This window comes from Lepidochelys kempii, chromosome 22 (assembly GCF_965140265.1).
Source record: "Lepidochelys kempii isolate rLepKem1 chromosome 22, rLepKem1.hap2, whole genome shotgun sequence".
NCBI classification, from domain to species: Eukaryota; Metazoa; Chordata; order Testudines; family Cheloniidae; genus Lepidochelys; species Lepidochelys kempii.
The window spans coordinates 6,014,402-6,031,696 of NC_133277.1; the positions used below are offsets into that span (position 1 = coordinate 6,014,402).

At 45.8% G+C, this 17,295-nt stretch overlaps 1 protein-coding gene across 7 annotated transcripts in view; it reads left to right on the top strand.

Annotated features, from left to right (window-relative positions):
- Positions 1-17,295, top strand: part of FLI1 (Fli-1 proto-oncogene, ETS transcription factor) — a 117,013-nt gene that overhangs the window by 79,134 nt on the left and 20,584 nt on the right. For 6 of the 7 annotated variants that reach the window (XM_073321005.1, XM_073321007.1, XM_073321006.1 and 3 more), the window contains one exon: positions 7,801-7,869. The exons of the other annotated variant lie outside the window; for it this stretch is intronic. In XM_073321005.1, the coding sequence (XP_073177106.1) occupies positions 7,801-7,869 (69 nt within the window). The remainder of the gene's footprint in view (positions 1-7,800; positions 7,870-17,295) is intronic. 7 annotated transcript variants of the gene reach the window in all.

The following is a 17,295-nucleotide window of genomic DNA, read 5'->3' on the forward strand; positions in this document are numbered from 1 at the left end:
ATGAAATTAACTTTATAATAAATATACTTGTCCCATCCTTGGTACATAGCGGGTCTTTGGGTCTAAGAAGATTGCAGGTGATAGATAGATAGATTAGATTAGATAGAAGGTATGCGTGCCCTATAATATATATATGTATGTATGTAGGGCTTTGTCAAGCTGGGATTTAAAAACCTCTAAGGATGGAGATTCCACCACCTCCCTAGGTAACCCATTCCAGGGCTTCACCACCCTCCTAGTGAAATAGTGTTTCCTAATATCCAACCTAGACCTCCCCCACTGCAACTTGAGACCATTGCTCCTTGTTCTGTCATCTGCCACCACTGAGAACAGTCTAGCTCCATCCTCTTTGGAACCCCCCTTCAGGTAGTTGAAGGCTGCTATCAAATCCCCCCTCACTCTTCTCTTCTGTGATGTGTATTACAAAACCCCCAGATATCTAACCCCAGACCCGAACACCCCAAACTAGGGAAGAGTTGGATCCATCTCTGAGCTGCACAATTAGCACCCATTTCTGTAATGGACTGAGCCATGTGATGCCCTCCTATTACAGGCACGCTATGCAAGAGTGTGAAAATAATATAAAAGTGAAAAAAAACCCCACATAAACTAAAATTCCAGACAACATTTCGGAATTCTAAACCAAACATTTTCTGAGACTGACATTTTTAGGAAATCCTGCTTCAAAGGCCATTTAAAAATATTTGTTTTCATTCCAGTTCGGGACAAAATCAAATGTTCAATTCATACCTCTACCACTAAATTTCCCATTTAGCACTGGGCAAATCAATTCATTGCTCTCGGCCTCAGTTTCCCCAACTGTAAAATGAAAATAAGATCTTTCTGCCTCCTTTGGTCTGTCTTGTCTATTTCAATTGCAGTCACTTTGGGCTAACTGTCTCTCATTAGCAAAAAGAAAAGGAGTACTTGTGGCACCTTAGAGACTAACCAATTTATTAGAGCATAAGCTTTCGTGAGCTACAGCTCACTTCATCAGATGCATATCGTGGAAACTGCAGCAGACTTTATATATACACAGAGAATATGAACCAATACCTCCTCCCACCCCACTGTCCTGCTGGTAATAGCTTATCTAAAGTGATCATCAGGTGGGCCATTTCCAGCACAAATCCAGGTTTTCTCACCCTCCACCCCCCCACACAAATTCACTCTCCTGCTGGTGGGGTGGAGGGTGAGAAAACCTGGATTTGTGCTGGAAATGGCCCACCTGATGATCACTTTAGATAAGCTATTACCAGCAGGACAGTGGGGTGGGAGGAGGTATTGGTTCATATTCTCTGTGTATATATAAAGTCTGCTGCAGTTTCCACGATATGCATCTGATGAAGTGAGCTGTAGCTCACGAAAGCTTATGCTCTAATAAATTGGTTAGTCTCTAAGGTGCCACAAGTCCTCCTTTTCTTTTTGCGAATACAGACTAACACGGCTGTTACTCTGAAACCTGTCTCTCATTAGGTGTTTTTACAGTGCCTACCACAATGGGGCTATGACCTCAGCTGCAGCCTTTAAGGTGCTAACATAATACAAATGGATAACAATCATAAAAGATAATGTCCCAGCAGAAGAATAGACTAGATGAGCTCATCCCAATTAAGCCAGTGCAAACCTGAGTGACTCTGTTGGATTCAGAGTAGTCAATAACTCCAGATTTACACTGGTGTAACTGAGAGCAGACTCTAGCCCCAAGACTCCAGTCCATCTCTGGCTTTTGCACTCATACATTTTACCCAGTTCAGACCCATTGGCTTCTTTAGCCTTAGTTGGGCAGCTCTGCCAAAGCCATGCAAGCATTGACCTTAAAGCAAGCTCCTGTGTGAGCGTAGGTCAGGCAGCCTTCTGAAGAGAATTCCTTTCCATGCAGCTGTTCCCATGTCCGCCTAATGACAGTCTGGTTTCTGGATTGCTGGGTAACTCCCTGGTGGAGTAACGCCTTCGAAGGGAGTTTATTGTTTTTCCAGACTGATTTCCAGCGGATGTTTAGTGCCGAGCCTCTGAGCTCAGTGCCATGGGGAGATGGTCTTTTATTTTCCTTTTGTGGCCTTGTTTGTTTCGGAGACATCCGGTTGCATTACTGCGGGGGAGGGGCGGAGGACACATGGTGGCAACAAAGTACAGAAGGAGTTGGAAGGAGGAGGAGTTGGAAGTCTATAGGCTAAAATATATCCCCCATTTATGGGTGAAGGGGGTTATCTATCTATCACATTTATGTGGCTCCCATCACCATAGTATCTGACCCCTCACAATCTTTACTGTATTTATCCTCAAAACACGCTTGTGAGGCAGAGCAGTTCTATTATCCCCATTTTACAGATAGGACACTGAGGCATAGAGAAACTAAGTGACTTGCCCAAGGTCACACAGGAAGTCTGTGGTGAAGCAGGAAATTGAACCCAGGCCTAGGTTGTGCCCTAACCACTGGACCATCCTGCCTCTCTACAGAATTTCAGATTTTCTCCCCACCCCACAGTGACCCCGGCAGAAACGAGCCACTGCTAAGCCAAGTCCAATGGGCAAGTCCTGTCTAATCTGTCTCATCTATGGTGTCCCTCCTCGGAGGGTCCTGAAGTTGGTTTGTAGTGATGGGGGACCCCAATGTTTAGGTGTTCTGTTCAGAGAGGCAGTCAAAGCTAATCCGAAATCTCTAAACCTCTTTGGCAGAAATGGGCTGAGAGCCCTTTGTCATAAGCTTCCTGGCAAGGTTTCCTTTGGTTCCTGTTACCCTCTGGCTTGATGTGTAATGAGAGCAGCCCATGAAGCGTGGTATGTTGGCACTGCTGCTCCTAGTCCTGGACCGAACCAGAAAGCACCAAGGGGAGCAAAAAATGGAAGGAAAAATCAATCGGTAGCATTCATCAGACTTCAATGAAGGCTCCATTTGGGCCAAGCATGAAGGTTCCAATCAACTCTTAAGACAAGCTGTTCTGAACTAACCCAGATCCCAACACCTGCAAAGTAAGGGAGAGTTTGGATCCTAAAATGGATGGAATCAAACCCTTGGATCTGAACACCCCCAGATCTCTAGGAACTAACAGAGCCAGATCCCAGCTTTGCAGCGTAGGCCCATCTCCAGTTATTATAGTGGAACTGGCTCATCTATCCCTGTTTGTCTGAGCCTACCCAAACCTTCACTGCTTTTCCCAGTACATACGCCATTCGTTCCCCCGTAGAAATACTCTTTCCTTAAGCTTGCCTTGCAGCCTTTTGACTGGAAAGATAAAGATTAGGCCAAACCTATCACCATCCCCAACCCTTTTCCACTCCCCATTCTCCCCCCTTCAGTCTCCAGCCTGGACTGACCACTGTGCTGGTATCTTTCTCAAACACTGTCTGCCTGGTGAAGCCTCGGTACTCAGCCAGCCAGCTGTGGGAAGCAAGATTTGGAAGTCTTTGTGCTATGTTTGGGATGAACTTCAAATGAACGGTCGCCTCCCATCCTTTCCTTCTGCAGTCACTGGGGGCAGGTTGTGTGGTGTGTGCAAAAGAAAAGAGGCTGGAAAAAACAACAACAATCAGACTGTATTTAGGGGTAGTAGCAGAGGAGAAGTTTGTGGTTTTGACCCCATATTGAAGCCAAACAAAACTCTGGCTCCAAAGACAGTAGAACCTTGATCCTCCCAAGTGATCTGGAGACACCCAGAACCTTTGTAAAATCAGGGGGTTCCATCGTTGGGGAAATGGGTACAACCCCTCTTGAATGGAGGGATGCAAAGGCATTTCAGGTTCAATTGTGTCTGAGCCAGGCTCAAGGGATGGATTTGTGGATAAAAATCTCTCTGTGTCACATTCTCTCCATCTCCCCTTATTAAAAGAATACAGCTGTAAACCCACCCCTCCCACACACACCAAATACTATGCAGTTCCTCCTGCATGATGGAGCATTTGAGGACAACCACTGTAATATCCTATGCCTTCATTGCTAAGGCTCTGTCTTGGGGGCAAACCCTGATGTCTTTACACAGTAGCAATTCTGCCCAAACTCCCGTTGACTTGGGTAGGTGTTGACAAGGGCGAAAACGGAGCTCTCGGTCACAGTGTGAGTTTTGCTCCAGGATGAATGAACCCAGGGCTGCGGGGGCTGGCCCTTTCTCTCTCCATCTGCCTCTCTCTGTCCAGATCTCTGTGTCGCTGGCTCTCTCTCTCTTTCTTCCTCCTTTATTTAAACCCCTAATAGGAACCACATTTCCTTTTCTGTGGCGTTCCCACCAGAAACCTCAGACCATTGGGCAAAGGTGAGAACTTTCAGCAATTAAACTGAGGGAGGCTCCTTCCCTTCCAGCAGTTCAGCCTGCATTTTTGAGCATCAAGTAACTGTAGGTTGCTCTTACAAGCTCACTCAGTTCTATTCCCTCCCCGCCCACCTCCTTTGCTCCGCCAGTCTGCTTGACCAGGCATTTGCAGCCTGTTTAGTCATAGGAAGCTGTGTTTCTGAATCAGCCAACACTTCCCTGTCTGGCTGAGGCAAGCTGTGTGGTGCTTTGCAGTCAGGATCCAGTTCAAATAAGCCTGCAAATGAAAGGGGTGGAGATGTCAGGCCAGTCCCTCCTGAGCGTTATGAAACAAATATTTGAACCACAAACCCACTCATATGAATATGAACAAAGTGGCCAAAGCAATTGCATGCCTTCGACAGCAGCAAGAGGCCATCGGTCTAATTTCTCTTGGTATATATACTACACCCTTCATTATGGCATCTGGGCACTACATCGGAGGCATCTTGTTCCAGGCTGCTTCCTTCCCCTTTCCCCCACTCGTCCCAACTTGCCAAATTGTCCATCCACCGCTCTTAAAAGTTCCACTGTACTATGCTTCATCCGGCAGCACCAAGCATCAGCTCAGGATGGAGGGGACTATGTTTTACAGCTACCCCAAGGCTGCCTTTCAACACCTCCAAACTGTTTTCAGATGCTGGCTTGCACAAGGCTACAGTTTGGTCTGTGTTTGAGGTGCTGGGAATGCAGTGCTCATCTGGGCCAGCATTACTAGCACTGCTGATGTTTGGAGCCTACATCCTACCTAGCAGGACGGCAAGACTCACGACAAATGCCAGTGGAGTAACGCTGGCAAGGGTCTGGCCGGTGTGGCTAGGAGGGAGGTAGACGCTGCTTGTGCAGAGCTTAGTATTTAGACCCTGCTCAGTCAGTGCGAGAGAGGTGCACACCAATCCCAGACCCCTGCCAGAGCGTTTGCCTCACTCCAGGTACAGTCACGTTCTAAATACATAGGACCAGGTCTCCAGAGTAAGGGGGTTCAAATCATTCATGAGCAGTGGAGAGCTGGTCCATCCACAGCAGGGCAGGATTGCTCCCTGCACTAGGTCACATCATCAGCCCTCAGTGAGAGAGGTCCCACTCCCATTAAGAATGTCGCCCACACACAGACATGCATACCCTCCTGAGTAGAGGCTCCTTCAGAGAGTTGTATTGAAAAGTGACCCCAGAAGCACATGCAGGGTAAATATAATGAGATGACTGTGAAATGCACATTACACGCCCGCCTTCAAGCACTCCCACTGCGTCCATAGGAGTTCATGGGGGATGGGATCAGTGCTTAATTTGTGCCAGGACTAGCCAGAGCTGAGCCCTGGCACCTTTGGGCTTGGCACATCACTTATGAAAGTAAAAAAATTCCTTGATCCTCGGCACCTTTTTCATTACAAATTAAGTACTGGATGGGAAAGAGGGACATTCCCTCTGGGGATCCCACACATCTACCCAACTTGAAGCATAAATCCTTCCCTCTGTGACTTGTTCTTTACCGTGGTACTTAATGCACTTCTGTTTAAAATACATTTGCTTAGAGAAGGGACTGAGCAAAAGACCTGGGATCTGCACCAAAAACCCAGCCGCCTTGGAACACTGGGACTCAGACCTGATGGTTGTAACTGCCGATCCAAAAACCGGGATGTGAATCCTGGAAACATTCAGATCCCACCTTCACAGTTCATGCCCATCTCCAATCTCTATGTGTGAAACAGGAAATGTTTCACAGCCAGAGACGGGGACAATCTGGGTTTGGATAAAATAAGCAAAAAGAAAAGGAGTACTTGTGGCACCTTAGAGAAGAACCAATTTATTTGAGCATGAGCTTTCGTGAGCTACAGCTCACTTCATCGGATGCTTCCACGGTATGCATCCGATGAAGTGAGCTGTAGCTCACGAAAGCTCATGCTCAAATAAATGGGTTAGTCTCTAAGGTGCCACAAGTACTCCTTTTCTTTTTGCGAATACAGACTAACACGGCTGCTACTCTGAAACCGGATAAAATAAGAGCTCCCTTCTTCTCCTTTATGACTATTCGTGTTACAGTATCTTCTAGAAGCGCTGTTGGCCTAGGTGCTGTACAACCACATCTATAATAATATCTAACTCTTAGACGGCAGTTTTTAATCGGTGGATGGGGAAACGGAGGCATAGAGCAATGAAGCAAAGTGATTTAGCCAAGCTCATCCTGCATGCCCCTGGCAGAGCTGGGGCTAGTACCCCAGTATTTTGAGTCCCAGTTCAGTGTTCTAGCTACTAAGCAACACCACGTCTCGCACTGTAAGCCAATGTGACATTTGCAGGGGCATCAGTTTCAGGGCTGTGTTTCTCCTGGAAGGAAGTGGGAGTCAAGAGCAGGGCATGGAACAGGCATTCAGGACACCACTTGACACTGACTTGCTTTGTGACCTTGAGCAGATCACTTAGACTCTCCATGCCTTCGTTTTGCCATCCACAGAACGCCTAGAATACCGTTGCCGTGCACAGCAGCACTGAGAGGGTTAACTGACTGATGCATGCAAAATACTTAGCCATCCCAGCACAGCAGGTGCTGTAGGAAGTGCAAAGCAGGGATGGGTGGAACAGTCTGGAGAAAATAAAGAAGTGGCTGAACCCTCAGCTGAGACGGAGGGGACTGAAATCCTGACCCATTAGTGAGGTTACCAAACTGCCCATTCACTTTTCCACCCGTTACTCTTGCCTACCAGCTCCAGCCAGGTCCGGTAACAGCAACACCAGAGAGATGCTGCTACTGAGCCATCCCTAGACACTATCTCTAGTTTACAGAGTGGGGCGACTTACCCCAGGTCACACATTAAGGCCTGGTCTACACTTCAGGTTAGGTTGACATAGCCACATTGGTCAGGACTGTAAAAAAAACCACCTCCAGGAGAGCCAGAGCTACGTGGAGGGAAGAATGCTTCTGTCTGCGTAGCTCCCTTCGCTCGGGGAAGTGGGATTCTTACACCCATGGAACCTACCCCCTCTGTCTACACGAAGGGGTCAGGCCAACAGAACTACAGCAAAGTCCAAGGTGGAGACATACCCTGAGTCCGTAGCACTGGCAGGAAGCCCGGCCTAGCAGCCTACCATTCCACCCACTAGATACAAGTCCCAAACCAGAGCTGATAAGAGACCAGACTGTTCACTGTGGACGGTGATTCAGGCTCTTTCTTAGGAATAGATTTTGTACAAGCATTCAGGGCCAGATTTTCAAGGCTCAGTGCCCGCAGCCCAGGCCAGATTTCCCAGAGAACTCACCTCCCATTGAGACACCTCACTCACGGGTCAGTTCCTCAGCCTAGCTCAGCATGCAGCAGCCCTTACTGGGATGTTTATGGCCAGGTGTTCAAGAGAGCTCAGCGCCCCACGTGCAACCAACATACTGAGCTCTTTGAAAATCTGGCCCCTAGTTCCGGGTGATGACATCTTCCCATCCCTCCCACCCCCTGGCTCTCCTCTGCGCTCCCTAAAATACACTGAATTCACATCACTGTAACCCCCTTTATTTGCCTTCCAGGTAGCTCATTGCTGGTCTACAACACTCCAACCCACACAGAACCCTCCTCACGACTTGCGGCCAAAGAAGGTCAGTCTGCTTTTTTCTCTCCCACCCCCTTTCTTTTCTCTCTCTCCCACACTCTCCCCCTTCCTCTTTCTCCATCTCACCATCTCTTCGCTCCTCTCCCTCTTTTAAATCCAAAAGGGGATTCAGCTCAGAGCAGAGAGAATCTAAACAAACTGGTTGCTTATGTGCATTTTCCTGCATGGGGACTGAGATGCTCCGGGAATTGATTCCCCTAAGAATCCTTCCAGGGCACCGAGGTTTCCCTCCTTGCAGTTAGACAGTTCAGGCTTTCGCCTTCATGACTCACAGATGTCCCAAGATGCACCCTCAGGAGATATATTGCCACACAGTCTCCCACAGTGGCTGCATGTTAACCCTGTATGGAGGCATGCAGCCACCCGGGGGATATTGCTGCTGGTTGAATAACTGTCTAGACCTATGGGAAGCCTGGAGCAGGGGACAGCTGCATTTGCAGTTCTGATCCCAGATCCTGTGTTGGGTTCGCTATAGCTGGAGGGGAAACTTACCAGCTGCTTTTCCCACAGCATGGCTTAGTCTGACTTTGCCTTATTCTACTCTCTATACTGCAGTGGTTCAGTGTAAGATTCACATTCTGCTGTAAATCCACTCCACAGAGGTGTGACACCCTCCCCACAACTCACAATCCCACATACAGGATCCCCCATCCTACATTACGCCATTCTATTTCCCCTAGAAAACACTCAATCTAAATCCCAGCTTCACCCAGCGTTTACAGGCCTAACCTCCTCCACCTACACAAAAACAAGCACAACGTGTTTCAGAACCCTGGAGCATACATCAAGAACGGCGAGTTTGGCTTCAGAAGAATCCCATGGTTTGAGCTAATAAATAATCTGCCTTCCTCTGTTCCTGGAATATTTCTGATTGTGTTAAAAACAGAGTCTACTTTTTTATGCCCCTTGCATGAAAAGATGAGTTTCCATGCACACAGATTACTGGCAACACCTCCATTTGCAGACACACCCATGCTGAAATGCAAACTACCGCTTCGCCAGCCAGCCCCATTGCATAAAACTGTGCGATGGTTATTTTCACGTGTGTTTGTTAGTGAGTCAGCGAACTGATTACACTGTTGCTGTTCTTTACATGAACAGGTTTTAAACCTTGCTTTTTGCACGTTGCAGGCACTAGGTCAGTAGCTCTCACTCTGCCCACTGGTGAGCTGAACTCTGGTCCCAGTGAGATGCCCAAGGTCCTGTGTTGCAATAAGCCCTAGAACCAGGATCCTAACCACCTATGATCACAGTGTTTTTCACATGAACCCTGATCAAACGTCAATTCTGGGGTCATGAAGAAACTTGTTTGCACCTTTCTCTGAAGCAGCCGATCTTGGCTACTAGCAGGATACTGGGCTAGATAGGCCTCGAGTCTGATACATGAATTCCCTGTGCAGTATTTCAGTTACATACTGTAGCTGGGACTTAGCCAGCCTAGTTATCACACCCATCCTTTGCCTCAGTTTCTCCTTCTTGGGTTCCCTATTAACTTCACATAGGTTTTCACATGTCAAGTGATGCCTTCTTGGGGCCTGGTTTATTAACCTAAATTTCGATAGAATACACAAAATCTTCCACACAGCCTTTCTAGCTGGCTCACAACCCCAGGTGCCGTGTTCTAAGTCCTGTCCCGGCTCAGGCTTTTGTCCAGCAACCTTGCTCCCCACACAACCTTCCTGACTGCCCATTTGCACTTCTCTGCCTGAAGCTAAAGAGAATGTCTTACCAACTGATCTCAGACTGCTGTTATATTCCCCTGTCAGCCTGGGTCTCAGTCACATGCTCCCATCATATGACTCCTGGACTCCTTCTCTTCAATGAAGAAACAGGAAAGTTTGAAGCCCAACCCTCTTCGGGCTCTCATTTAAATGCCTAAATGGGAGTTGAGCTTTTCTGAAAATCTGGCCCCAACTGTGGGTGCTGAGACCTTCTGAAAATTCAGGTCTGACTGTATATCTTCCATACAAGTGACCAGGTATTAGTTAAATCTTGGTATTTAACCAAAGGATTGGAATCTGCTTATCATTTCTTTCCGTAACAGTCTTATTTCTCTGCATTGTATGTAGGGCCCTCTTTGAAACATGCAAGTAATGTTTGTCCCTTAAAGATTTCGGCCTGTTCTCACACACACAGATGCACAGTTTTCCGCAAAGCCAAAGGAATATTTTGGTTTAACAGTGTTGTACCTCCCATCCTATCAGAAGTCATTTGTATTTGTAGACATGAGCCTGGCATGCAGGTTAGCCAATGAACCAGAAAGGGGTGCTCACAGCATGGGACTCTGTTATTTACAAGCCCTCTTCTGTGGATGCATTGATGCAGAAAAGAAAAAGAGGGGGGGGAAATCCACCTCACTAGTTAGAAACTGGAGAACCCAGGTGATTAGAGTTCGGAGAGGATTTACATTTCAGGCCCGGAAACGTCTACATTGCATCTCGAGAAGTAACATTTTCAAAGACTGAAAAATGTTTGCAGTGTGTAAATAGACATGTTTGGATAAAAGAGCATCTGGGGGAGACTGGAGGACTCAGGGTAGTAGCGTTATTAATTATTTGTGCTATGGTAGCTCATAGAGGCCCCAGCCAGGTTTGGGGCCTCGTTGTGCTAGGTGCTGTACAGACATATCGTCCCTGCCTCAAGGAGCTTACGATTAAAATAGACAGGAGAAAGGGGGAAAGTCCAAGCTCACACAGCAGGGACAGGATTAGAATCCAGGGCAACTAAGTGTCCTTCTATGTAAGGTACTTATCTGTCCCCTATTACTGGGGTATCCACACACCTCTCTGTCTTCAATGTATTTATAGCCTCATGCCCCTGTGAGCTAGGGCAGGAGGTGAAGCTCAGGCTAATTGATTTGCTCCTGAGCATAGTAGGAGACAGGACCAAGCACAGAACTGAACCAGGGCTTCCTCTCTCCCAATCAAATGGCCTGATTACTGGTCCATCCTACTTCTCTAGCTAGTACCCCTGCTGCGAGACCATGCTGCCCACTATTGTAGTATTGTCAAGCCTAAGCATGCAGAAATCTTGAGATGGGGCTTAAAAACCATGAGAGTTAACAAATAATATATTTGGGGGTCTTTTTATTTGCCATCTGGTTTTTGAGCCTTTAGGATACAACCCAATCATGTTTTCAAGCTGTTCTCTGGAACTCTAAGGGCTAGAAATGTAGGTTTTTTAAAAAAAATGAAAGCAGAGTCTCATTGTGTCACTTGACTCCAAGAGCTGGGGCTTGAATAAAAATAAACAAATATTGGACAACTCAAAAAAGTTGACAACACTGGTTTTGGCAATCCATGTTTAATGATGTATATTACCCGTATCCACATGGGGGAACTGAGACACAGAGAGGTCAAGTGACTTTCTCAAGGTCTCACAATGAGCTACTGTCTGAACTGGAAGCAGAACCCAGGAATCCTAGCTCCCTGTCCCATACTTGGTAACCATGTCACACTTCTTCCCAGGGCCCAAAAATAGAACCCAGGAGTCCTGTCTCCTTTCCTCCTACTGTAAGCGCTAGTAAGGGTGTCCTGTCTCCCAGTTCTCTGCCCTGACCACTAGGGATGTGCTGCTACCCTGGCTGCATGGCTATTACAGTTGCATGAACTCGCTGAGAGCTAGCACATGTGTACGCAAGCAGGGGAATCACACCCCTAGCTCGTCAGGCAGACGTAGCCCAAGATCACAAATTTAAAGAGCAGCAGCATGCGATGTCTGGAGATGCTCCATTTGACTAGATACGCTCTCTGAGCCAGCACTTTAGCACAGGCCTCTTTCCATGTGCACCACCATGCTGGTTTAACCTCAAACATCTGCCCTGGTCCCTAGTTTTAGAGAGAGATGGATTAATGTTGCTGATTACAGGTGCTGCTTTTGTCCCATATATAGCCATCCACTTGAGCTGCCTATTCCCTGGTGCCCCCTCCTCTTTGCTGTCTCTGTATGAGCCAGTCATCAGTTAATAAAACATGGCACATTACAGAGACAAAGCCAACCAGGCCTTTCTCCCACTCTCTTTCTACTCTAAGAGTCATCTATTTAAAAATAATAAAAGCTTGGCTCGGTCCTGTTTGAATAAGAAAACACATAAGCACCCACTTGCCCACTATCCCCCCATAAACACAAACAGACACACACACGTCCAGGGTGGTGCTCTTTCTGTCTGAGGCCAGGTGGTGTTGCTAAAAATAAAAGCAAGAGAGCATGGATTTGGTCATGTTTGTTAAAGGGAGACCCTCCATGCAAAAATCACACTTCTTTCTGACTTCTTTTTTTGCCTACTATCATTGCAAGTCACACTTAAGATCACAGAAAAGGAAGGAGATTAGAGGGGAAAATGAAGTGTGGGGTTTTCCATTTCCTCCCACCCACAATTTGAGTGCATTTGATGGAGCTACTAGTATTGTCAGTTTCACTATAGTCAGTTTCCCCTGTTATTTGTGTGGCTCTTTCAGGGAGTACCAAGGACGATAAAAAACATTCTTGTTTAGTAGGAAAACGTGGCAGCAAAGCCATAGATATTAGCAGTGTTAGTACCTGATACTACTTTTATTATTGCATTACAGCTGCACCAAGAGGCCTCAGCTGAGCTTTGGGCCCCATTGCATTGGTGCTGTGCTATCTCATAATATGAAGCAGTCCCAGTCCAAACAGTGCAATCTAAATAGAGAAGTCAAGACTCTGGGAATTATTATATCTGCATTTTACAGATGGGGACCTGAGGCACTGTGAGGTTAAGTAATTGGCCCAAGGTTACACAAGAAATCTGTGGCAGAAATGAGAATTGAACCCAGTTGCCTATGCCTCAGGCTGGTTCTCAAATACGAGACCTTTCTTGCTTCCTTTTAGCTCACTTTTTAAAATATACTAGATTTCAAGTTGACACTTCCTTTGACTAGGAAATGCTCAGGTTAAAAATCATCCATTTTTTTCATGAAAATGTATTTTTCCTTCTCTGTTTAACATCTCAAATGATTAAACATGAAAGGATTTTTTTAAAATCTAATTTATGCTCTACCATTTAAGCCGTTCATTTATTTTCTGTCTTTCTCTTCTCTTTGAAAATGCAACAGACTTAGTCAGTTTCTTCTAGTCACTTTCACTTTGCAGCACAAGATCACAATGAGTTGGATAGAAACCTTGCAGGGGTTTGATTATTTGGCTTTGTTCCTACTGAATTTAAGTAATAAATAATCATCATCACAGAAGAATTTTGATTGGCCTTAGTTCTTTGTAAAACTTGTTTTTACAAAATCTGAACCGGGGGCCAGTTGTGGGCTTTAATGTTGTTTCTTTGTGATTATTAAATTAAGAATGTATTTATTTGTTCAAAAGCTAGGCTGGAATGATAAATCCTGAAGGCTGCGTTGGTTTTCATTGGGTAACATCCTCATGTTGTCGAATGCGCAATCAGTGGACACATCTGCCTCCACTTTGTCTGTCTGTCCTTACTTCCTTTCTTTCAATCATTATTATAGCTGTTTGTATTCCAGCAGTGCCTAGAGACCCACACCTGCTAGGTGCAGTACAGACACATAATAAGAGACCCCAACAGACAAGACAGACAAAGGGCGGTAGCTAGAAGGGGAAACAGAAGTACAGAGAAAGATGAAGCAACACACACACAACAGGATGGTGCAGAGAACTTGGTACAGAACCAAGATTACCTGTATCCCAGCCCATTACTCGCTTCACTGGACCACACTGCTTTTGTGTCTGTCATAGCATCATAGAAGAGTCAGAGACAGAAAAGACCCTGTTAGCTTCTCGGGTCAACCCTACTGTATTTTTCTTGTGTGCTTTCTAGGAACCCACATGGATAATGCAAAGGATCTATTTATTCAAGGTCAAATGCAAAACACATATCTGATGCATATTCTTACACAACATTATACAAAGCATATTCAATTCTTGTATCATGTGTCTGTGACCATTGCCCTGTTGACAGTTTGGGCATCCCTTTTAAGGGCTACCTATGACTAAAGCAACCCCTTTGAAGAAGAGCTTTAGCCATTAACTAGCAAACAAGAATAGTCAGTTTTCCATCAGGCTAAATGGACTGGTTGCAGGTGTCCTCTGCCTTAGATCCCTCTCCTAGAAACCACTAAAGTGTCTGTTTGAGCACAGGCTTAAAGTTAAGCGCCTTTCAGAATCAGAGTTTCACATAGCTCAACTTTATACTGTATTGTACTGTAAACTTGGAAGGCAGGTGCTCATGGCATATTCATTTTCTCCTCTGATTATTTTGGCTGTTTTTGCACGCAGCTGCAGGTAGACAGACACTGCTAGCTCTGCTCAGGCTAGCAGGCTAAAAATAACAGTGTGGCCACAGTGGCATGGGCAGCGACCTGGGCTAGCCACCTGGGTACAAACCTGCCTAACCGCCTGGGTACACACTTGTGTGGCTAGCCTGAGCCTCGGCTATTTATAGCTCACTAGCTCAAGCAGAATTAACACGTGTCTGTCTGCCCAGCTGCTGCGTAGACATACCCTTAGGGTCTAAAGGACTCTGAACATTGCGTTTCTTTGCTCCTGAACCTCGTAAACTCTCAAATGTGCAGTATTTAGCATCATCGGTACAAATTGTCTTCAGCTGCCTTTGAGAAAGAAATTGCTTTAATGAGACTCATCAGGCATTTTTGGCTGCAGAGCAATTTTCTGGTAAAGGAAATGAGGTTACTCTCCTTGCTAAATAGAAAGGTTTGGGCCCACCGAGTGCTTTTCAATGGAGGGAAAGTCTGTTTCTTTTTCCATGACTTGACTGTCTGGAGTGCTGGGTAGGATAGTGTAGATATCTGAGACACAAGAGAAGAATCTGGGAGCACATTCACTGTAAACATCCATGGAGACTCTAAACGACTTGGTAGCTCAGTAACTCACTCCTTACAATACTGTACCATTCAAATAGGGTTCTGCAGGGAAATGCAAAGTTTATGCATATATAAGTATGATTTAATCCCCAAGGGCTCAGCCCTACAAAGTGCCCAGCACTCTGGCCCCAATCCAGCAAAGCACTTTAAATGGGTGCTTAATTTTAAGCATATACATATTCCCCCTGAGACCAACGGGACTGTGCTTAAATATATGTGTGAGCCTAAGAGCTGTGCTGCACTGGGACAGAGTGCTCAGCCCCTGGCAGTACTGAGCCCTTTGTTACCACATGTGCAGAAGCACTTTGTGTGGACGTGCGAGATTCCGTGTGTGTGTGCGTGAGTAGTGTTGTCTCGTGCGCACGGGCACACATGTGTGTTAAGGTTTGCTTGTAGGAAGTACGGTGGGTGTTTGTTGAGTACAGAGGTGATGCATGGGGGGACGTGGGGGCATGTGGCCCCCAGATTTCTGCCAGGGTTTATATGTCCTACACTGAACCCCACTGCATATCACCAGAACCTTTAAATTGTGCCCCCTTCTCCATCAACAGTAACGCATTGGTTTGCTTGTAGAGAGCTGTGGATGTGAAGGTTTGGGTGGGAGGGGCCTGTTTGTGTGTTTGCAGGGTGTGGCAGATTGTGAAACGTCTTGTGTGTGTGTTTTAAAAATCTGGAGGTCTTTCCCCTTCTCCGTCACTGTCTGTCCCATGCCAGCTTCATTCTCCCTTCCTTCCATGCTTATCCCCAACGTACAGCAAATCTGGGTGCCTAAAGTAAGGCTCCTAAATCCATCCATCCAAGTAACCATTACCCTTCATTTTCTCCGAGCAAAAAGAGCTATTATTTTTTGCACAGTGTGCAATCTTATCATCCAGATGCCACTGGAGAAGGTTAGAGGGAAAGCAGATAAGACATGAACTGAAATTTCAAAGGAGCCCTAAATAGCTTCTAGTTAGGTGCCTGAATATGGATTTAGGAACCGGCACCCAGCCTAGAAAATTAGGGCTGATGTGTCTGCTTGAGTTATGTACATCTTTGTGTTTCTATGCAGAGTAGGATTGTGCATTCGTGTGAGCATGCATGTGCTTGCACGGCGTGCATGGTTGCATGGATGGAGTTATGAATAGGTGAGGTGGGCATGGCTGCACATGTGCAGCAAAAGGCCATTTCACTCCATCAGGTAAGAGCTAGGGCTGGATGGAAATCGGGAGACTGAAAATCCCCCAAATGTAGACATTTTGAAAACATCTTCATTTTTCAATTTTCTAAAAGAACTTGATTTCGAAAAATGTAGGGACTTCATTAACTGAGGATGTTTGGTGTCAAATTTTTCAAAATTTCAGGTTTTTTTCAGATTTGCAGCTAGAAAGTGGGGTGGAGCGGAATAAAAGAAAAAAACGGGACACTGGAAAAATAGCTTTTTTATTTTCAGTTTTCATCAAAAATTTTTAAAAAAGAAATTGAAAATTCTCTGCTGAATTTTTGTGTTCATAAACAAAGCCATTTTTGACAAAGAAAAGCTTTTCATGTGAAAAATATTAGCCAGCTCAAGCGACCAGAGGTTCTTTACTTTTTTATTATTATTTATTTTTTGTATGTTGGTAACACTCCTTCTTTGTGTGGAAGGTTTTTGGACCACTTTGACTTTTATCCATGTCAGAGAATGTGCAGTGGTAGCTCTGTGCCCTTTTAATTGTCTCTGAGTGTGATGATTTTTGTTGATGCTGTTTGTTCTCCTGCTGATGAAATACTCCTACTCCATTTTTAGTTCCATTGCACAGGAAAAGAGCAGGGTTAGTGGTTGGGTTTTGTTTTGGGGTTGTTGTTGTTTGCTTTTGTTGTTGTTAGAGAGAGAGAGAGAGTGTGTGTATGAGCGTGCTTATTATGATGATTCTGTGGCCAAATGGGATTTAGGATTCCAGGAGAGACGGTAGCTAGCGCTCTTGGTTTCTTTTCTTTTTTAAAAAATTGTTTTCCTTTGAAATTCCAGAGCTAGTGTTTTGTCTCCGTTCTCCCTGACCCTCTTCGGAGGCAGCCGTGTGTTTTTTCACCAAAAATACTTGAAACAAAGAATCGTTGTCTGTAAACCGTAGCAGGCAGGAAACCCAACTCACAGGGGATCGCTCTGAGCCAGCGCTGTCCCAGAGCTAGACTCCAGTTCTCTGAATTCAACCTGACAGCTTGTCTGGAGCACTTTCTAAGTAACCATTATCCTTCCTTTTCTCCCAGCAAAAAGAGCTATTATTATTTTTGCCTTGGGTGCGCTGTGTGCACCGTTATCGCACATATGTGTGCGGGTTACACATTTGCTGGGATGCGGTCACAAAAGTGCTTGGAATCGCTCAGGCTGTTTCCCAAGACAAGAGTAAATTTGTTTCTTGATAATGAGGCGAATGGGCAAATGCTGTAAAAGCAGCAGCAGCGTGTGTGTCTGTCTGTCTGTCTGTCTGTCCCTGCCTTCCTTTTCTCTTCCGTGAGTGTCCGTCCGCTTTCTCTGTGGAGGTGTTTGTGCGTGTCTTTGCAGAATACATATTTGTGGG